At 38.0% G+C, this 22,786-nt stretch overlaps 5 protein-coding genes across 5 annotated transcripts; 2 read left to right on the top strand and 3 right to left on the bottom strand.

Annotated features, from left to right (window-relative positions):
* Positions 1–820: 820 nt before the first annotated feature.
* Positions 821–2,341, bottom strand: LOC103943349 (nascent polypeptide-associated complex subunit alpha-like protein 2). Its single transcript, XM_009353633.2, has 4 exons — positions 2,180–2,341; positions 1,979–2,096; positions 1,499–1,617; positions 821–1,400 (listed from the first exon to the last, which is right to left on the bottom strand). The coding sequence occupies exons 1-4, from the start codon at positions 2,270–2,272 to the stop codon at positions 1,050–1,052; spliced, it is 681 nt and encodes a 226-aa protein (XP_009351908.1). The 5' UTR covers positions 2,273–2,341; the 3' UTR covers positions 821–1,049.
* Positions 2,342–3,093: 752 nt separating this feature from the next.
* On the bottom strand, positions 3,094–4,803 carry LOC103943348 (nascent polypeptide-associated complex subunit alpha-like protein 2). The gene is made up of 4 exons (XM_048571091.1): positions 4,612–4,803; positions 4,407–4,503; positions 3,771–3,889; positions 3,094–3,676 (listed from the first exon to the last, which is right to left on the bottom strand). Exons 1-4 carry the CDS (start codon positions 4,696–4,698, stop codon positions 3,329–3,331), a joined length of 651 nt encoding a protein of 216 aa, XP_048427048.1. The 5' UTR covers positions 4,699–4,803; the 3' UTR covers positions 3,094–3,328.
* A 709-nt stretch (positions 4,804–5,512) lies between these two features.
* Positions 5,513–6,913, bottom strand: LOC103943350. Its single transcript, XM_009353634.2, has 3 exons — positions 6,472–6,913; positions 6,032–6,118; positions 5,513–5,920 (listed from the first exon to the last, which is right to left on the bottom strand). Exons 1-3 carry the CDS (start codon positions 6,802–6,804, stop codon positions 5,786–5,788), a joined length of 555 nt encoding a protein of 184 aa, XP_009351909.1. The 5' UTR covers positions 6,805–6,913; the 3' UTR covers positions 5,513–5,785.
* Positions 6,914–13,914: 7,001 nt separating this feature from the next.
* On the top strand, positions 13,915–16,678 carry LOC103943352 (caffeic acid 3-O-methyltransferase). The gene is given in 4 exon segments (NM_001302317.1): positions 13,915–14,399; positions 15,545–15,855; positions 16,028–16,092; positions 16,217–16,678. Coding segments are annotated over 4 exon segments (1,098 nt in total). The 5' UTR covers positions 13,915–13,980; the 3' UTR covers positions 16,520–16,678.
* A 2,069-nt stretch (positions 16,679–18,747) lies between these two features.
* On the top strand, positions 18,748–22,675 carry LOC103943506 (caffeic acid 3-O-methyltransferase-like). The gene is made up of 4 exons (XM_009353817.3): positions 18,748–19,368; positions 21,540–21,850; positions 22,011–22,075; positions 22,209–22,675. Exons 1-4 carry the CDS (start codon positions 18,950–18,952, stop codon positions 22,509–22,511), a joined length of 1,098 nt encoding a protein of 365 aa, XP_009352092.2. The 5' UTR covers positions 18,748–18,949; the 3' UTR covers positions 22,512–22,675.
* Positions 22,676–22,786: the final 111 nt, after the last annotated feature.

Here is a 22,786-nt window from a genome sequence, read left to right as displayed (position 1 = left end):
GCTGGAAAGAAAACACCCCTTCCTGGGTGGTGGATGATTTCTCTCTCCTCTTTTGTTTATTTCCAAACTAAATGACTCTGGATACGATATTTTTGTACAAAGTTTGTGAACTTAATTTGAATATTTCGGAACGTATGTGTTCTACAATTATGTAACGGCGATCGAGTCTTCGATAGTGTGTGGGCAGATGCATGGATGCATGCAGGCATTTCATTACACGTTCATTCGCAGCTCCGGGTGTGGTTTTATACTACTCCGCGCACCTTAGCGGACACAATCGTTAAGGACGAGGTTCGAAAAGGGTCCTCTCGGGATCCAGGCGTCGCAGCCGGACGATTGCTTATGATGTTACAATTCTGTACTAGCTTTGTTAGGGTGAATTAATCTTGCACATGTTGCTCATTTTAGGGCATCGATTCCACGTCCTCTAACATGACAAAATAAGAGCTCGTCTCCTTTTAGGGCATCGATTCCATGTCCTCCAACGTGACAAAATAAGAACTCGTTTAGATGTGCTTTTAAAATGATTGAAAACGTTTTTAGAGAAAATGATTTTTGGTTTCAAAAGCACTTAAAGTGCTTTCTGCAAGAAGCACTTAAAGTGCTTTCTGCAAATAGCACTTTAAGTATTTTTCCTGAATTTACTTGCTTTTTTACAAATGATTGGTTTTAAAAACATCTTCACTAAAAACGCTTTCAATCATTTAAAAAGCACATCCAAACGAGCACTAAGACTTGCTGCCAAACAACCCCAGGGTTCGATCTATGTCATTGACAAAGCAAAGCGAGATCGAGCAAATTGCAAGAGACAACCCTAATGTGGAAGATTTAAAAGACGAAATGGAAACCTTAAAAACTCATGACATAGGAGTGAAGTACATCAGCAAACCAGAAGACCTCACTACCAATGTCTTTTGAGTCCACAAAAGAAAAGAAAAGCACAATAAATCCACACATAGACGAGCGTCCGTTTGGACAACAATAGCTAACGACCGACACTGACTCAAAAAAACTCATCATCAACTGACAACGAGCACGAGGATAACAAATTAAGTGGTGAGCTCCATGATAGCGCTGACAATGTCCCCGCTGTGAGTCTTGAGAGCCTTGACAGCCTTGCTCCTTGACACCCCGGCCTGTGTCATGACCAAATCAATGTCCTTAGGTTCCACCCCGGTTTCATCAACCTCTTCCTCTTCTTCATCTGCCTGAGGTCCAGCAGCTGCTCCGGAAATCTCTGGTTTCCCCATCACAGAACTCATGTCCGGCATCCTGAACTGCTGGGCAGCCTGTGTCTGCAGCTGAGAGCTCAAATCCTCAATCTTGGCCTCGCCAAATATCACATAGGTATCGGAGTTTGGACTCTTGAAGGCATCGGGTTTCGAGATGACAAATAGTATCTGAAACACACAAAAAAGAACACCCAATCAACATCGACGGTTCCATTGGCCATAACAATATCTCAATTTCACGAACCGGAAATCAAACAGCAACTTACGTTTTTCGTCTTCTTGATTGTAACCCTGCTAATACCAGTAACAGGCTTCATACCCAGCTTCAGCATTGCCTTCCGACTCTTCTTCTCGCTTCTGCTCTGTTTCGATGACTCATTTCCACCTGTTACATCGAATTAACATTGCTCGAAGCACAACACAGATATAATACATACTCATTGTGATTGAGCAGCAAAAAATACTGTATAAATAAACGAAAAAGTTTGAATCTTTATAGTTTACAACAAACAGAACTACGATTCGGCTTTTGGGTTCTACCGAAAACACTTCAAGATTAACATCAAAATCACTCGAGCTACCTGTTTTGCTCTCATTATTTCCATAGCTTTTGCAAAAGTCTAATATTTTCACCCTCTATATGCTCCTACCAATCAAACATGCCCTTAAAAAACGCAAAGACATCCATGACAAATCCAAAACTCCAAGCAATCGAAACGATAAGAACAGCAACACAAAGGACAAACCTTGACCGCCGTCTTCCTTATCATCATCGTCGTCCTCGTCCTCGTCCTCATCGTCCTCGTCCTCGTCCTTGTCGTCGTCCTTGACGTCCTCGACCACGACTTTTTCTTCCTCCTTGTTCTGACAACAGTAGCAGCTCAGAATTCGAAACATATATAAACCAAACAAAAAATGGGTACTTTAAACAAAGGGAGGAGCTTTACCTGATTAGCGTTCTTGAGAAGCTGGTCGGCGGAGACAACCTCTTCGGCGGCCGCGGCCGCGGCCTCGGGCTGAACCAGTGGAGCCGGTGACATGTTTCGGGTATGTCGGCGGAGACTAGAAGCTCTGAAACGGATAAAAATATGATGTCTAGCAATTCGTAACGCTGACGCAGCGGCGTATAGAGAAACAATGACTAGCGAGGGCAAAGGGTTTCGGTTTCTGAATGGGCCCGCTAGTGTTTGGCGGCACCACCAAGCCCAATCATTAAATCGCTTGCAATATTTTTCCGATGGAAAATGTTTTTTGCACTCATTTTTTATCCCGTAGTTCACCACTTGTTTTGATTTATTCTTTTCATAAAATAGGATCAGTTGATGGCTTTATCACAGCAATTCATATTTTTGGTGGCCAGAAAGACTCACAGAGGATTTTAGCCTCTCATGAATATCATCGTATGATTCATCAATGACATAGATTGAACTTCGAACGTGCAATATGATATATGATCCTGGAATTCGTCTGAACCACTAGACCACCCCGTTGTGTTTACTTGTTTTTGTTTTTTGTTTATTGATTCTTGTTATTGGTAAGAGTTTATTACGACAAACAAACTTAAGACTCTTTATTTACAAGTAAAAATGAATATCATCGAAGAGTAATACTATATGACAACATAAACCATGCTATGCTATAGACACTGTTTGATAAGATGCGAGATTTGATCAACTGTTTATTTACAAGTAAAATTGACTGCACGATGTACGATGAATAAACACGATTTACGAATCTCCAAAATTCTTACCAAAAGAATCCGGAGAGGATCCTGTTGGTATCTTTAATACTAGTTGGTCAAATCTCGTCTCTAATTAAACAGTGAACTACATCTTAATCCATGAAGCAGACAACTCTTACGAAAAGATGAACATAGAAAACTTTAAAAACTCATGACTCAGGAGTGAAGTACATCAGAAAACCTGAAAGCCATCACTGCCAATGTTTTGAGTCCTCAGAAGAAAAGAGAAGCACAATCCAGATACACATAGACGGGCGTCCGATTGAGCTACAAAAACCAATGACCGACACGACACTGATTCAAAACACTCATCAAGTAAACAATGAGCATGACAAAAACTACTGACATTGGCCAATTATGTGGTGAGCTCCATGATAGCGCTGACAATGTCCCCGCTGTGAGTCTTGAGCGCCTTGACGGCCTTGCTCCTCGATACCCCAGCCTGTGTCATGACCAAATCAATGTCCCTAGGCTCCACCCCGGTTTCATCAACCTCTTCCTCCTCTTCATCCTGAGCTCCAGCAGCTGCTGCCGAAATCTCTGGTTTTCCCATCACAGAACTCATGTCTGGCATCCTGAACTGCTGAGCAGCCTGTGTCTGAAGCTGGGAGCTCAAATCCTCGATCTTGGCCTCGCCAAATATGACATAGGTGTCAGAGTTTGGACTCTTGAACACATCAGGTTTCGAGATGAAAAATAGTATCTGAAACACCAAGAAATAGCAAACAAACAATGAATATCGAGCATGATACAACAATATCCCAATTGCACCAACTGGAAACCAAACATCAACTTACGTTTTTGGTCCTTTTGATGGTAACCCTGCTAACACCGGTAACAGACTTCATCCCAAGCTTCAACATTGCCTTTCGACTCTTCTTCTCACTTCTACTCTGCTTCGAAGCCTCACTTCCACCTGTTCATCATCGTCTAATCAAGATCACTTTAAGAACAACATAAATAACACATACTCATTGTAATCAAACACCAAAAACAATCAGGCTCACAAAGAAACCGTAGCATAAATGAACGAAAACAGTTTGAATCTTTACAGTTCAGAACAAACTGAACTACACTTCGTGTCAAAACAACAACGGCAACAACCAAACCTTATCCCACTAAGTGGGGTCGGCTATATGAATCCTAGAAACATTAGCACAAATGAACACAAAATCATGCATCTACGTTTCGGGTCGAAAACATCTCAAAAACTAACATCAAAATCAGCCAAGAAAACTTTTATGCTCTCAATATTTCCATAGCTTTTATATAAATCTGAACCTTTCATCCTCTGCGTGCTGCTAACATTCGTAACAAATCCAAAACTCCAAGCAACAGAGAACATTCAGGAAGCACAGAGAACAAATAAACAGCAGAAACAAAATGACGAATATGCCGTAAAATCGAAAAGACAAGAAGGAAAAAAGAGCAACCTTGAGCGCCGTCTTCCTTATCATCGTCGTCCTCGTCATCGTCCTCGTCCTCGTCGTCCTTCACGTCCTCGACCACCACTTCATCTTCCTCCTTGTTCTACCAATAATACCAGTCCACCATTCAAAGTTTAGTAAATAAACAAAAATGGAAAATGAAAACAAAATATTTAATCCCCACAAAAAAGGGAAAAGGGAAGAGCTTTACCGGATTAGAGCTCTTGAGGAGCTGCTCGACGGAGGAGACCTCGTCGGCTGCGGCGGCATCCTGCTGAACCAGTGGAGCCGGTGACATCTTTTGTGTTCCTCGACGGAGCTCTGGAAATTCTGAAACGGATAAAGGGGAACAGTCTTAGCCGTTTGGCAGGGGCAGGAGCAGCAGCGCGTATATAGAGAGAGCGTGATGGAGATGGATGATGATTCGCGAGGGCAAAGGGTTTCTTGTTACATGTGGGCCCGCCATATGGGCTTTTCGTTTATTTTGTTCGCTTGTAACGTTGCCCACATTCATATCTTGGCACACGTAAGGTCAATAACTAAATCACGTGTGTTGTATTAAGAAAATTCAAACTCGGACGCAAGAAATTTAGCATACTTACAGCGGGAATCAGCCTAAGTTACATATTTATATGTTGCGATCATGTTAAGAGAGAGATAATTCTAAAGACACTAACTTATTACGTCAAAATTTGGTTACCAACTGATGTGTCCAGTTATGCAAAGCCCTGCTAGAACTTACCCAGAGGCTAACCTACGATCACCCATTTTTTTGAGTATTTTTTTTTCAAGCAATGGGATATGATTGGTTGTTGTGCGTCGCCACCTCCCACCTATGACTACACATCCGGTTAAGGTCTCACAGGACGTTCCGCAATCAATCAGAGCATACAGATATCCCTTCAACGCAACGTAGGTCATTGAAAGGATCTTGAGATACTCGCGGCTTGATGAACCATCACGTTCATGAAGATTTTAATTTTCCGAATAGGCAACAAAAGACATATGCAACTTGATAGATGCTCTTCCATGTCATGAGGAATATGCAATTCCGGTTACCAGCACCAAAAACCCACTTATACCTGCAAACTCTAACAAGAAAGCAACTCGAATTGAACTAATCAAATTTGATTCCATCTCCACCAACATCATAAGTTCATCAGTAACTACAATTTTTCGAGTCAGAACAAATGCCATTTCAAGCACCTTCCCTATGAACAAAATTACTTGAACTTGACCGCTAACGAGCAAAACAACAGTTCACTTTCCTGGTATTTCTCGCATCCCATAGCTGCAAATCGGCCTAATAGCGGAACAACAGTTCAGTTTTTTGGTATTTCTCATATCCCATTAACTGCAATTCGGCTAAACAACGAGAGTTTTGTTCACTTCTTCACCGCGACTTGCTGCTTCCTCAACATCCTTTTGGACTTCCAATCACCAATGTGCCCAGCGGCATGGCAATGTGATAGTGTCCATAACCCACATGGAGCGGCAGAATCACAAACATAGCAGTAGCACTGCATACAGTCAGTGAATTCACTTTTCAGACGCCAAGTTAAACAACAGAACTAGGGAATCAGGGATACAGTCACAAGACGCAAAGATTTGAAGTTTTAAAACTCCATTACCAGATCACAGTAGCTCTCATGGGGTGTTGTCCCGAAAGGAAATTTCAGGCAGAGGTGCCTTGAATGTGGATAGTCTCTACAAGCAACCTACACAGCATCAATTCAAACCAACATAAGGCATCAGATATTCACAAAATTAGCTCATAAATTCACAAAAATTGGAATATGAACAAATAAGCACAAAAGTTGGAAACTTCTTATAAATTTCAAATCTTTTGAGGTTAAACATCTGAAGGTTCATAGGAAAAATGCCACAATGGGGTTATAATTTAAAATCCATTTCTTCACCTGCATTTTCCCAGCAACCAAACACAAGAACAAAGAAATAAAATGGAGTTATGATTTCAAATTCAGTTCTTCACCTGCATTTTCCCAGAAACCAAACAAAAGAAAGAAAATTGACACAAAGAAACAAATGGGTCATGGGTAAAAATCAAAACCTGTCCTTTCTCAGCAACAACAGCGATATCGGGAGAACTATCGTGACCACCACCACCATTATCCGACACGGACAACTTGAACAACTGCACCGGCTCCGAGGGATCGAAATCCAAGATGAAGCAGTCCTCGACGTCCTCGAAGTGTTTAACATCAACCTTGTTTTTGACACAGAGAATTTGCCTAATTGGACTCCCGTCGTCGTCCTCCGCGGAAGAAGACGGCGGAGCCTTCTGGGGCGATTTCTGGGTTGTCACTCTCTTCTTCTTCTTCACGCGCGACGGCGTCGACGACGGCTGATTAATCACTCTGACGTCGATTCCGGTTTCACCCATTTTCTCTCTGGCTCGCTTTCGGTTACCCAGGATTTTGAATTTTTTTGAATCTCTTTTCGTCTGAGATTCGGAATCCGAATTTCGGATGAACAGTCGCGTTTTTGGCTCTTGCTGCGTTTAAAACGAGAACGTTAAATGGGAAGGAGGACCGCCATGTTTTAAACGATAACTTGGGCCGGGCCAAAACTGTGAATTATTTTGTTCAAACTGTCGAGGCCCAAGTTCCAAATTATTTGGGCCTGATACAGGTTGTATGGATTCCATATACTGGAATAAAGTCATATGCTTGCCATTAGTAAGCGGATTTGTTTGTTTATTTCATCGTTACTTATTCGGACTAGTAGAAGTTGTGATTGAGAATGATACCTGATTGTTCTGGTATGAAATTTTATTCTTGATTTTTTATGTAAGTAAAACACAATCCAAATCATGAAAGAGAACGATACTATAACCTTACATATCCATTTCCCATAAACATGTTAAGGGCATGGACATCTTTGTACTTTTGTTTTGTTAGGAGCTTTAGCCGTTTGATGCAATCTGACTTGGTTCATATTTTGGTTTCGATTTTCGATTTTAAGCATTGACCCTTAGTTATATATCTTATACCAATAATAATGTATTTGGTGGAACATTACAATTAATATATATTACCCTTGTATCTCAACATATCCTCCTTTATTCCATTTGATTGTAGACCAAATATTATAATCAAACACATTTGAGCTACTATTTTTTTTTTTTTAATTCTTAATGTTTTTGCAGGGTTGGGAATCCGAATCATTTTTGTGAGGATTCTAAGAATTTGTGAATCATGTTCATTCATCATACATCATGAGATCATAAATTGTTTTAAGTTTTTTTATTTAAAATTGAACACAAACAATATTTGATAAAAATTAACCGTACGATGTACAATAAACATACACAATTTATGAATTTTCGAAATTCTCATAAAGATGATCATGTTGGCAGGGTTGGTGAGGATGTTTTGTTAAAGAGTTGACACCTTAAGAGTTTGGACCTCTTCCGGTTTTGAATTTTGTCAAACTTTTTTTTATTTACATCTCAGGCTCTGGGTCTCTGGAAAAGATAAGTTTCTTCGAGAAAAAGATGGGGTCCAATTAAGACATGGAAGTAGCACTTTGATTTTATCACCCATGAGAGCTATTAACTGAAGCTGTTTGATCAATGCTTATGCTAAACCATTTTAAGTATGGACATGAGGAACAGGGTGTTCAACATCAATGCCCAATGTCATGCAATAATCACCAAAGGTTTGAGACGTAAATTCACCAGCATTATCAAGTCGGATTGACTTAATGGGATAATATGGGAACTATGCTCATAACTTAATTATTTGAGCAAGAAGTCTCGCAAAGGCTACATTTCGAGTAGACAAGAGACAAACATGTGACCATTGAATAGATGCATCAACCAAAACCATAAAATATCGAAATGGTCACATGATGGTTGAATAGGCCCACAAACATCCCCTTGAATTCTTTGCATAAATGATAGGGATTCAGCATCAACATTTAGTTGTGATGGTCTAATTACCAACTTCCCTTGAGAACAAGCTTTGCAAGGGTTATCATTTGAGACAGTAATGTGTTTGCTCATTAATGGATGTCCATTAGAGTTGGTAATGATCCTACGCATCATGGTAGATCCTAGATGACCCAGACGGTTAGGCCAAAGCATGTAAACTTTTGAATCAATGAACTTCTGGTTTATGACAGTATGTGATTCAATTGTCCTTATGTATGTATAATACAATCCACTCGACAAACCACGCAACTTCTCCAATATACGCTTTTAGGTATCATTGGAGGTAATGCATAGATACTACACATTTTCTGTACTTTTCGTTTTAATGTGGTATCCATTTAAACGTATGTCTTTGAAACTCAACAAATTTCGAGTAGATCGAGTAGCATACAATGCATTCTGTATGGACAATATTGTTCCATTTGGTAACATAATCTGGGCTTTCCCTGAGCCTTCAATTACATATGAAGGTCCTGATATTGTTGTTACCCTTACCCTTGTAAGTATTAAGCTTGAGAAATACTTTCGATCACGAAGTATTGTATGTGTGGTTGCACTGTCTGCAAGATAAATATCTCCACCATTTCTCATGTTCTGAGAATAACCACAGTTTTTATCCATGCTCTATGAGTAAGAGAATCAGAGTTAAAAGCAAGTTATCACAAGAAATTTACATGCCACTTTTATTGAATCTAAAATACTACAAGTTCAGCATAATAAAAGTACATCAATGATTCAATTGGACCGGTATACTTCATTTCCCATTTCCACAATAAAATCTGGAACATCTAAGTGGGTTGTGTTCAACTGCCCTGATAAGTCAAACACTGGATCAGGTATATCCATTGGTCTCGACACCCTTCTCCTTGAGGGAGGCTTGATACATATCCACCAGATGTTTTGGGGTACAACAAGTACGCGCCCAATGCCCATTACCACCACACCTATGGCAGGCTCCTTCAGAGTTTTTGGGAGCATTGTTTATATGAGCTTTGCCTTTGTGGTGATTCACATTTTTGAAGCTCAGGCTTGAATTATGCCTCGGAACCTGGTTATGAAACTGAACTCCATGGTTCTTGCCTTTCCTGTTCTACCGACTTCGCTTGTGGCCACGTCCTCGTTTATGATTATCACCACCAGAGGATGTGGCATTCACCTCAAAGGAAGCAGCATTCACTTCTGTGAATGGTGCAGATCCAGTAAGTCGGGAATGATGATTTTTCATCAGGAGCTCATTGTTCTGTTCAGCTACTAAAAGCACAAATATCAGATGGTTGTACTCAGTGTAGCCTCGGCTCTATACTGCTGCTGCATGAGCACGTTAGAGGCATGAAATGTGCTGAGAGTCTTTTCCAGCATATATTCCTCAGTAATAATATCCCCACAGAGCTTCATTTGAAAGGTAATTTTGAATAACGCAGAATTGTACTCTGCCACTGACTTGAAGTCCTGGATCCTCAGATGAGTCCACTCATAGCGGGCCCTTGGAAGAATCACCATTGTTTGGTGATTGTATCTGTTTCTCAAGGCATTCCAGAGAGCTAACGGATCTTCAACTGTTAAGTACTCGCTTTTTAGCACCTCATCAAGATGACGACAAATGAAAATCATGGCCTTTGCCCGATCTTGAGAAGATAAGCTACTCTCTTCCCTGATGGTATCTCCAAGATTCCCTGCTTCTAGATGGATCTTGGTATCCAGTATCCAGGTCAGGTAATTATTCCCGGTAATATCCAGGGCAGCAAATTCAAGTTTCGCCAAGTTTGCCATTTTTTTTTCTGAAAGAAAATGAGATGTATAAGAACTTGCAATAATATGTATTAATGGAGGAATATGACGTTAGAACTTCTGGTTCTTACAAATTTGCATTTTGATCTTCAGGTCAAAATGATAAGCACTCGAAACTTTTGGCTCGAGATTTTCAGGGTAAATAAGGAGGGCGATTGTACCGCACCATTCTCATTGAAATAATGTAACATAGAATGGGCAATTATTCCGCACCACTTAAGTAGTAGGAAAATTAAATACGCAGAGCAGGGTGGGCGATTATACCGCACCACCTAAAATTGCAATGAAATTAAACAGTAGACAAATTTAAATATGCAGGGTAGGGTGGGCGATTATACTGCTCCACCTAAAATTTGCAGTCCAAGATAGGCGATAATACCGCACCGTCTTGGATCGCAGTAAGAATAAGTTTGCAGTTCAAGATGGGCGATTGTACTGCACCATCTTGGATTGCAGTAAAATTAACATAAATAAATATGGGTTAGTAATCAATATCCAAACCAAACAAGAAATCAAAGATGTATGTAACCATTAGGTTGAGAACTAAGAGCAGGCATGAAGCAAACAGTTCGTCGCGATAGTATACCGCGTAGTTGAGGCAGAGGAAGAAGATAAACAGTAAAAACCTTAAAGGAAACATTTTTTCTTTCTTTCGTTCGGCGAAGAGAGATGAGAGAATAATTATATTTAGAGACTCGTGCTGATAACGTGTTATAAATAGGTCAAAGTTAGAGAGATAACCCTTTAATGGTAGGTGCGAGGCAGATGAAAAATGTCACACTAAAACTATAGCATAAGAGGATAAAAAATAAATACGGAGGATAGATGATGTTATTGATATTTTCTCTCGTTCTCTTCTTATATATTTTTCTGTTACTTGAAAACATACGGAGTGCTCTATATATAGAGCAATTCCAAACTGATGCATTAACTGCTCATTGAAGTTTACAGCACTTCCCTTGACAATACAATCTCCATGCATTTACAAATTCAATTTTACTTTACATGGGCATTGAAAACTTCTACCAATTCTGAAAAACTTATGCCAATGTACTGTGGTCATTTATTAGCCACCAGTCTTTTCAACACCCTTGTATCTCAACATATCCTCCTTTATTCCATTTGATTGTTGACCAAATACTATAATCAAACACATTTGAGCTAATAATTTTTTTTTTTTAATTCTTAATGCTTTTGCACGTTTGGGAATCCGAATCTTTTTGAGGATTCTAGGAATTCGTGAATTATGTTCGTTCATCATAAATCGTGAGATCATAATGTTTTAAGTTTTTTATTTAAAATTGAACATAAATAATATTTGACAAAAATTAATAGTACGATATACAATAAACACGATTTATAAATTTTCGAAATTCTCAAAAAGATGATCATGTAGGCAGGTTTGCAGGTTTGGTCAGGATGTTTTGTTAAAGAGTTGACACCTTAGGAGTTTGGACCTCTTCCGGCTCTGAATTTTGTCGAACTTTTTTTATTTACATCTCAGGCTCTGTGTCTCTGGAAAATATAAGTTTCTTCGAGAAAAGGTGGGGTCCAATTAAGACGTGGAAGTAGCACTTTGATTTTATCATCGACATCGATTAGGTGAGATGTGATCCCCTTTGATTTGTCCAACTCCGACTAATTATATAATACCATTTGTAAACCTAATTAATCCTTGTTGGAGTTTTCATTTGTTTCAATTTTCAACACACTAGTTTGTTAATTAATTAATTTGAGCAACTACTATTGACATTAATATGAAGTAAGATTCGATGTCTATGTTTAAACTGTTTTCTTTTTCTGAATTTTCGTAGATTAATTAAGTTGACGTCGTATAGTACATATTTAAACTGATTCAAACTGTTTATGCATGTAAAACTCACAAAACAAGAACGATGATAATCAACTTACTCACAGAGTTCATATGTGCGAATGATGTCTCAATGAGGCATGAGAACTAAATGTTTTAGACCCTTTCAGCTTAAGTGGAGTTGAAGAATTCAATAATACAATACCTGAATTATTATGGAGAAGGCATAATTGGTGTCTTCTAAGTAACACAACCATATTTATATAAATTAGGTCAAGTATTTAAACATTTGGAAATGGATATTGATAGGTTCCACTCACCAACTGATTTGATCTTGCACCGCAGCTTAGGTAATAGCATATTATAAGATACCAGGCCAGCTCCTTATTAAATTGTCACACTCTTGTTTTTTATTTTTGTTCTTATTTGTAAATTTCCAATAGAAATACCGATCCCTTTCATACATCATGGATGAGTCACGATGACACAAACCATGACAATGATATCATCCAAATCATGGCTTTTAGGCAAAATGATGTTTGAAATTAGCCTAATCCTCAATTTGATCCTTAATAATGAAAATCAATAGAAGTGGTTTTTGAGTTTGTTCATCGTAAATTATTTTATTTTGTGAAAAATCTGTCACTATCCTCATTAAAATTGTCACATGGACGACCACATAACCACCTTTTTAATGATGAGTCAAACCAGCTCCTTCATTTAACGATGATATTGACATATTTTTCACAGAATGACCAAAGTGATTTACAGGAGACAAACTCAGGGACCACTTCTATTGATTTTCAATGTCAGGGACTAGAATAAGGACTTATACCAATCTTATGGTTCATTTTGGCTAAAAGTCTCTCAATCAATATATGTTACCATTCAAGCTTGAAGAAAATATGATGCTTGATCAAGAATCCTACGAGAAGAATCCTACAAGGACTCATATGAAACGTGTTAATGTTTGACCACTCAACATTCAATGCTATAAAACATTGTTGTCCTTTTTATCATCTTATAAAATTTGCCGAATCAACTAAAGAGAAAATTGAAGATTAAAATCATTTCACACACTATTAAAAATAAATAAATAATAACGACCTTATTGTAAATTTATGCTCTATCACCAGCTAGAAGGACTTCAGATGGACAATTCACTATTCTTTTCTCCAATTATCCCTTGTCGTGTTGTATTTATGTAGAAAAACTTGCCTAGTATTTTAGGAAAATTAATGAAAATAACTTGAAAACTTCGAGTTTTAACGATAAGGACAAAATAAAGAGTAAAGTGAATAGTAACATGATTGATTTTTTAGTATACAAATGTGGTTTTTCATTAAAGTGAACAGTATCGGGAGCTTTTCGTTAAAGTTTCCAAAAAAATATGACAAAAAAGTAAACCCTTCAATCCAATGGGTAAAAAAACTAGAGAACTTTAACATTAAAACTCAAAATTTTTATATCATTTTCATTAGTTTTATTTATTTTTTATTGCATGCTTATGCTCGAACTGGTGATGTATACTATATAGTGGAATGATGTGGTAGGCAACCCATTGACCTTGAGTATAGCATTCGAAGAAAAATTGTACTTTGTAATAGGAAAGTTTGGTTTTGTAAATTATGCATATTTCTTTTTAAACAACAATATTAAGGGGAGAAAAACCAAACACAAATTAAATATATACTCTTAATTAAACAACTAATCTAACAAAGCTTATACAAATCCTTTATATTGAGTGTGAATTCCGACTACACACCCTCCTAAAAAAATATAAAACAAAACAAAACCAGATAAAGAATTGAAATTATTTTAATTACCTTTATAAAAGGTGAAGACGTGTGGGACGCATGTGGGCCCTGCATGGGTGGTGGATACCTTTGCTTGCACAGCAATGGTGGTGGGTGAGCAAGGAAAAGCATATATATTACCACTTAGCACACACCATCTCTTCCACCATCAGTCCTACTCCTCCTCCTCTCTCTCTCTCTCTCCATCAACACCAACACCAAATCCGAAAAATGGGTTCGACCCCAGAGACTCAGATGACTCCAACCCAAGTCTCCGACGAAGAAGCCAACCTCTTCGCCATGCAGCTAGCCAGCGGCTCCATTCTCCCCATGGTGCTCAAGGCGGCCATCGAGCTCGACCTCCTCGAGGTCATGGCAAAAGCCGGGCCTGGCGCTTTTGTTTCTCCGGCTGACATAGCTTCGCAGCTGCCGACCAAGAACCCCGACGCCCCCGTCATGCTGGACCGCATACTGCGCCTCCTGGCCAGCTACTCCATCCTCACTTACTCCCTCCGCACACTTCCCGACGGCAAAGTCCAGCGGCTGTACGGCCTCGGCCCCGTCTGCAAGTTCTTGACAAAGAACGAGGATGGTGCTTCCATTGGTTCTCTGTGCCTCATGAATCAGGACAAGGTCCTTATGGAGAGCTGGTAACTAGTAACTACCGTTCTTCTTTTTTATCTATCATCTTAATTTGATCGTTAACAAACATTAAATAATGGGGTTGAAATAGGTTGACCATAATACAATATTCATAAAATGTTACGTTCTAACTGTGAGTTATGGCTTGAATATGTGATTGTTCTCTATTTTTTCCTAATGTGTTCTTCTTTGTTCCTGTTATTGTATGTAATGCTAAGAAGACTAAATTTATAAACTAAAGGACATAAAAGTTAATGATTGGTTTATTACTTAAGCTTTCATAAACGTGCTCATTCCTATAGGTGACATATCATTTAGTTTGCAAATTTAATCTTCAAATTTAGTCTCCTTAGCATTACTCAATTACTTTTGGCCGATTAGGCGGTCGGGGACGGACATGATTCAAAATTGACTTCTTGTTAGAGTTTTAGGGAGATCAAATTTTTAGGCAAAATTTACAAACTAAATAATGTATCATCAATATAAAATGAGCATGTTTATCAAAGTCTAAGTAATAATTAAATCATCAATTTTTATGTTATTTAACTTGTAACTTTTTCCTAGTCTATACGACGACTGGTCAACTGTTTCATGATTACAACTTAAACAAAATTGGGTGGAAATTTGGTACCCCCACTTTACCAACCACACCAGAGTGTTTCGATGTTACACGTTTATTTCTTATCAATCTTTTTCCTTAGTACAACTCTATATTTTAACTATTTTATTCTTCTATACAGAGCCGATGGAGGTTACATCAATTAGCCAGAGGGTCTCTGTCTCATTTTTATCACAGAAATGATAATTTATATTGGAATCTAAGTGGATGCTACTTTCAACAAACCATATTATTTGACTGAGTACCGTTAGGAAAACTTCATTTATAGATTAAATTTTGAAAATTAAATTATTTAAAAGTTAATTATTGATTTATTACTTAAACGTTGATAAACATGTTCATTCCTATTAATGACACAATTTAATTTGAAAATCTAACATCCTTAATAATCCTATTTGATTATTGTGAGTTATGCGTGCCTTGAAACACGTGGTAGGTGGGTTGGCCCAGCTCACAAGATTGCTCGTACTTAGTTATTGTAGATTGAGCTTTAAACAGAAATGAGTCATGCATGCTAGTTTTGGGCTTGTGCAGGTACCACTTGAAAGAGTCAGTCCTTGAAGGAGGTATCCCATTCAACAAGGCCTATGGAATGACCGCTTTTGAGTACCATGGCACTGACCCAAGATTCAACAAGGTCTTCAACAAGGGAATGGCTGACCACTCTACCATTACCATGAAGAAACTTCTTGAGATCTACAATGGCTTTGAGGGCCTCACATCCATCGTTGACGTTGGTGGTGGCACCGGCGCTGTCCTTAACATGATCGTCTCTAAATACCCTTCGATTAAGGGCATTAACTTCGACTTGCCTCATGTCATTGAAGATGCTCCCCAATATCCTGGTATTTTCTTCATTTCTGATAATGTTAGTTGCCTAATTACTTTAAAGCATTTACCTTTACATTCAATCCCTCAAGGTCGATTTCCTCCTCCCCTAATATTATTGTAAGAATAATGTTTGTACTACTTATCAATTTTCCTAATGATTATGAGGTCAATGGATGTTGAATATAGGTGTGGAGCATGTTGGAGGAGACATGTTTGTAAGTGTTCCAAAGGGAGATGCAATTTTCATGAAGGTGAGTTATTATTTATCCAAAAAGAGCCGATGATTATGTTGTAGTGCTAATATTAATTTCTTATAGGAGCTTAGTTGCTCAATATATTTGGAACTAATATCAAATCCTGTATGCAATCTTACAGTGGATATGCCATGACTGGAGTGACGAGCATTGCTTGAAATTTTTGAAGAACTGCTATGCTGCGCTCCCAGACAATGGGAAGGTAATTGTTGCTGAGTGCATTCTTCCGGTGGCTCCGGACAGTAGCCTTGCCACCAAGGGAGTTGTCCATATCGACGCGATCATGTTAGCTCACAACCCCGGCGGAAAAGAGAGGACGGAGAAGGAGTTTGAGGCCTTGGCTAAGGGATCTGGATTCCAAGGCTTTCGGGTCGTGTGCTGTGCTTTCAACACCTATGCCATTGAATTTCTTAAGAAGAATTGAATATAATTTCCCTTTGGTATGCTACCATCTGCATTTATATTGCTTTGGTTTTTTATATGGTGATCGTGTATCCGTACCTGGATTTTCCACCATAAGTAGGTTTTCATATGTTACAAAAAAATAATAAGAAAGTGATTTTGTTGCTTTGATACCATGTAACTCTTTGTATTGTTGTGTGAAAAATATTACAACATATATGTACAAGGTTACATTTGTAACATCCCACATCGTCTAAGGGAGTGGATCCTGTAAGCTATATTCTCATTTCTACTTAGCAAGAGACCTTTTGGGAGCTCACTAGCTTCGGGTTTCGTAGGAACTCCGAAGTTAAGCGAGTTCGCGCGAGAGCAATTCCAAGATGGGTGACCCACTAGGAAGTTCTCATGTGAGTTCCTAGAAACAAAACCGTGAGGGCGTGGTTAGGGCCCAAAGCGGACAATATCGTGCTATGGTGGAGTAATGAAATTTTCATTCCTTTTTTCAGCTGCATTCTTTTATATATTGATGTGTAAAAAAAATCGCTAAATACATGAAAAAGTTTATTTCTATATCAAATATCACTAAAATCAACATTAAAAGAAGAAATATATAGAAACATTAATTAAATATTATAATTTCGTGATTTTAGAAGCAAACGTACAAATTAAGTTTACAAAATCTAAATTTTTTTAACCAATTCTTTTTCAATTGCCTATGACTTTATTTTTTGATATTTTTATTGAATTTTAATTGTAAAAATTTACCTATGTATATATATATTTAAAAAAAAATTTGGAACCCCATTTGGGACCCCTTTGACTAAATTACCTATAAATTTGGAACCCTGAAGGCCTCCATGGGTGGTGGACGCCTTGGTACTACCACATCTCTCTCTCTCTCTCAACCCACCAAGCCAATACCAAAATCAAAAAAAGGGGTTCAACCAGAGAGACTCAGATGACTCCAACCCAAGTCTCCGACGAAGAAGCAAGCCTCTTCGCCATGCAGCAAGCCAGCGTCTCCGTTCTCCCCATGGTGCTCAAGGCAGCCATCGAGCTCGACCTCCTCGAGATTCTGGCGAAAGCCGGGCCCGGCGCTTTCGTCTCTCATGCGGACTTAGATTCGCAGCTGCGGACCAAGAACCTTGACGCGCCCGTCATGCTGGACCGCATGCTATACCTCCTGGCCAGCTACTCCATCCTCACTTACTCCCCCCCACACGCTGCACGAAGTCGAGCGGCTGTACGGCCTCGAATGTGTATTCCATGTGTTCTTTATTTTTTAAAGCCCAATAAATATTAATAACATGTCCATTATTTTATAAAACAAATAAATATATGCTAAAATATAATTGGACAAAATTAAAAGGTGAGCACTCACTAATGAGCATCCAAGTATTATCCGTCAAATATTACAACGACATTAAGTACAACACTATACTGAAGAAACCCAACACTTTTTATATAAAGTTTGGATTTGTTAATCATTAATTTATTATTTAATTTCATTATATTTCTTTAGGATAATAATTAGATACTCACTAGTAAGTACTCTATACACATACTTTTTATTTTGGCTCAATGATATTTTAACACGTGCTTTATTGTTTTAAAAAATAATAGACATGTTATTTACATTTTTTGTGCTTTAAAAAATAAAGAACACATGACATCTTTGATTCAGTCAAATCAAAAAACAAGTATATGAGGTACTCATTAGTGGGCCTTAAGTATTATCCATACAAGATATTAAGATAGAATCAAACTCGATAACTCAAATATAACGATGGATACTCCTAACAAACTCAAGTACAAAGTTTTCAAATAATCATATTGGGTATATGATTCGTATGAACTCTTACTGCACACACATAAAATAATAAAACAAAATGCTATAGGCATGTCGGCGGGGCCGGTCCTAAGAATTTGGGGGACGTAGGTGAGCCTTCAAAGTGGGTTTCTAGAGTTCTCTAACCCTCAATTTTTAATATATTGATACGTGTAAAAAAATCACTAAATGCATAAAAAAAGTATATAATTAATATCAAAAGAAGAAAATATACAAATATTATATTTTCGTGCTTTTAGACGCAAATGTACTAATTAAGTTTACATAATCTAATTTTTCAACCAATTCTTTTTCAATAGCCTATTATATTTTTATTTTTTTGATATTTTTATTGAATTTTAATTATAAAATTTATTTTTATATATTTTAAAAAAATTTGGGACCCCTTCGAAGTGGAAGCCTTAGGCAGGCACCTACTTCGGCTACCCTCAAGGCCGGCCTTTTATGTCGGGGCCTGCATGGGTGGTTGACGCCTTGGTACTACCGCATCAATGGTGGTGAGTGAGCAAATAAATCAATATATTGCCACTTAGCACAGCCTTCTCCTCCACCCTCGCTACTCTGTCTCTCTCAACCGACAAAGCCAATACCAAAATCAAAAAAATGGGTTCAACTGGAGAGACTCAGATGACTCCAACCCAAGTCTCCGACGAAGAAGCCAGCCTCTTCGCCATGCAGCTAGCCAGCGTCTCCGTTCTCCCCATGGTGCTCAAGGCAGCCATCGAGCTCGACCTCCTTGAGATTATGGCGAAAGCCGGGCCTGGCGTTTTCGTCTCTCCGGCGGACTTATCTTCGCAGTTGCCGACCAAGAACCCTGACGCCCCCGTCATGCTGGACCGCATGCTGCGCCTCCTGGCCAGCTACTCCATCCTCACTTACTCCCTCCGCACGCTTCAGGATGGCAAAGTCGAGCGGCTGTACGGCCTCGGCCCTGTCTGCAAGTTCCTGACAACGAATGAGGATGGTGTTTCTATTGCTTCTCTCTGCCTCATGAACCTGGACAAGGTCCCTGTTGAGAGCTGGTACTTACCATTCTTCTTAATTTATCATCTTAATTTGATCATTATCAAACATTAATTAATAGGATTTAAATAGCTAGGTTGATCATAATACAATCATAAAATGCTACTGTTACCTTTGGCCGGTTTGGTGTGTGGGGGTTCACAGTTTTAGAGTCCCGTTAGATGGAAGCCGTTTCATTTTTTTGTTTGTGTTGTTTAGAGTTAAAATCTTTGCGCCATTTAATACTACAGTTTAATGGTATTTATCTTCACTTGTAAGTGAGAGGTCTTAGGTTCGATTCTCAGCAGAAGAGAATTTGAACTACATTATTGCTACCTCATTGTGAGGCTTAGCCTGCCCTTTCCCCCTTAGTATAAATAATATTGGTTGTTCAAAAAAAGAAAAAGAAAAAGTCCTTGCAACATTTGTTTTGGAGACAAAATCTCATTACATTTTTTTTCTTAACAAACGATATTATCTACAAGGTAGAGGAGTGGGTTAAGCTTTATAATGGACTAATAATAATGTGGTTCAAATTCGCCTTTTAAGTGGCAAATCCCATTATGTTTTTTTTTTTTTGAACAAACGATATTATCTACACTAAGGGGAGAGGGTGGGCTTAATCTTACAATGGGCTAGCAATAATGTGATTTGAATTCGCCTTTAGTGAGAATCAAATCTAAGACATCTTACTTACAAATGAAAAAGAATACTACTAGATCGTAGTATTAAGTGGCAAATCCCATTACGTTTTAAACCTTCAAATAAAATCGAAATTTCAAATTAACAAAGAAATGACCAATTATTACCACGTGACATGTTACAGTTGTTCGATTTGGTTAGTTGAGTCTCAACATTAATTCATAAGTACATCAAACTAAAGTTAGAATATAGTCGAATTTACTATACCTTTGGACTTGTGTGGCATAAAAGGCAGAAGGCGTTGGAGAGGACCGATTAATGGAAGAACAAATTGACAACATATGCCTCGTACTCGAAAAGATATGAACGGCATACGATGAGTGATTTCTGGTGACCTATTTTATGATGGGTGATGCTTTGCATACATTTATTTTTATGTTTTTATATACTCTTCTCAATTTCTGATTGTTGGATCAAATGAATTAAAAAAATTAATAGACAAAAATTAATAAAAATGTGTAAGAAGTAAAAAGAGTGCGTAGAGCACTACCCCCGATTACCACCCTTGTTCTTTTCATCATAAAAATGTAATTACAATGTGAGTTAGGTTAATTAAGTAAGAGTAATGCTATTCATACTATGTTTTTATACCACATTTTCATACCACCTTAGGTGGTATTTGATGTGGACAACCACATCATTTGAATTAATCATATTTTTAAATTTAGTTCATTATTTAATAACTAATAATTAAGAAAAACTAGTTAATTAAATTATGATTGTGGTATACGAGGAGCCTTTCTCCTTCATTTCCTTGGGTTTTGCAAATTTTTCAAATGATGTGGTTGTCCACATCAGATGCCACTTAAGGTAGTATGAAAATGTGGTATAAAAATATAGTATGAATAACATTACTTATTAACTAATGACGTGTGTTTTTTCATTGACACATTTTTTTTTTTTTTTTTGGGAAACCTCGATGGTACGAGAGAAATTTTATTGATAACGAAAAAATAAGTTACACCTAGTCAGGGGGAACATAAACCTTACCCCTCAAAAAACAAAGACAATAACAAGGAATACACGAAAAAGAAGAGGGGACATAAACATTACCATTCTAAAAACAAAAAACGAGAATGAAATAAAGAAAAAAAGAGGAGACATGAAACCTAATCCCTCTAAAACCAAAGCGATCAAGAAACCGGGATTGGGCAGAACTAAAAGTGAAAATATATAATATAAAATTTACTCATAAAAGCAGTTTACTAAAATGTCAGAAGTTCTTCCTCATAAATTATAAATTTGAATTTCTTTCTCATAAATTATAGTAGTTTAATAAAATGTTAGAAGTTAAAATTTAACTCGGATACAAAGGTTTATTGCTTTACCAATTGCTCAGTCCAATATACCTTGTGCCCTTGCAATTGTAGTATAAACCCATATGGGCCAACCCACATGACCGTTACTGACCCATTGGCATATTGTTTTCTTTTACACATAATATATGCTTTTGGTTGTGAGTCTGACATGTATGTTTGGGTTTCTGCAGGTACCACCTGAAAGATGCAGTTCTTGAAGGAGGGATTCCCTTCAACAAGGCCTATGGAATGACTGCTTTTGAGTACCATGGCACTGACCCAAGATTCAACAAGGTCTTCAACAGGGCAATGGCTGACATCTCCACCATTACCATGAAGAAAATTCTTGAGACCTACAAGGGCTTTGAGGGCCTCACATCCGTTGTTGATGTTGGTGGTGGCACCGGTGCTGTCGTTAACATGATCGTCTCCAAGTACCCTTCGATTAAGGGCATTAACTTCGACTTGCCTCATGTCATCAAAGATGCCCCCCAATATCCTGGTAGATTCTTCATTTACAATTATGGTTGTAGCTCAATTGGCTAAGAAAAAAAACTTGTGTTCGATTCCTCTCCTGCAATATTTGCTTGTATTAAAAAAAATATGCATGTACTATTTATCATTTTTCCTAATGAGTTTGAGATCTATGGATTTGGATACAGGTGTGGAGCACGTTGGAGGAGACATGTTTGGAAGTGTTCCAAAAGGAGATGCAATTTTCATGAAGGCGAGTTATATATGATTTATCAAAAATAAAGTCGATGACTACTTGTAATGCTAATAACAATTTCTGATAAGATCATGCTTGGATGGTTAATATATATGGAGCTAATATTAAAATTGTGTTTGCAATCTTACAGTGTGTATGTCACGACTGGAGTGACGAGCATTGTTTGAAGATTTTGAAGAACTGCTATGCTGCGCTTCCTGATAACGGCAAGGTGATTCTTGCGGAGTGCATTCTTCAGGTAGCCCCGACCAGTAACCTTGCCGCCAAGGTAGTTGCCCATCACGACCTGATCATGTTAACCAACAGCCCTAGCGGAAAAGAGAGAACGGAGGAGGAGTTCGAGGCCTTGGCTAAAGGATCTGGTTTCCAAGGCTTCCGAGTCATGTGCCCTGCATTCAATACCTATGTCATTGAACTTCTTAAGAAGAATTGAATATAACTTTGGCTTTGGTATGATAACGTCTGTATTCATATTGCTTTGGTTTTTTATATGGTGATCGCATGTGGATTTTTCACCATAGGTAGGCTTTCATAAGTTATACAAAAAAAAATGGAGGAATTTACGCAAATACTATATGCACTTTTGTCTGTGTGTGCATCTACCACATGAACTTTTCATTTGTATTATTTACCATTTGAACTTTGTATTATGTTGCAATGTACCGCCTACTTTTAGAAATTTTGTTAATTAACAAGTACAACATTGGG

Source organism: the organism of the source record quoted next, unplaced genomic scaffold, assembly GCF_019419815.1.
Source record: "Pyrus x bretschneideri cultivar Hongxiangsu unplaced genomic scaffold, Pyrus_bretschneideri_v1 Contig57, whole genome shotgun sequence".
Taxonomy (NCBI): Eukaryota; Viridiplantae; Streptophyta; class Magnoliopsida; order Rosales; family Rosaceae; genus Pyrus; species Pyrus x bretschneideri.
The sequence above is the reverse complement of the archived record's forward strand: the minus strand, read 5'-3'. Positions and strand labels throughout refer to the sequence as shown.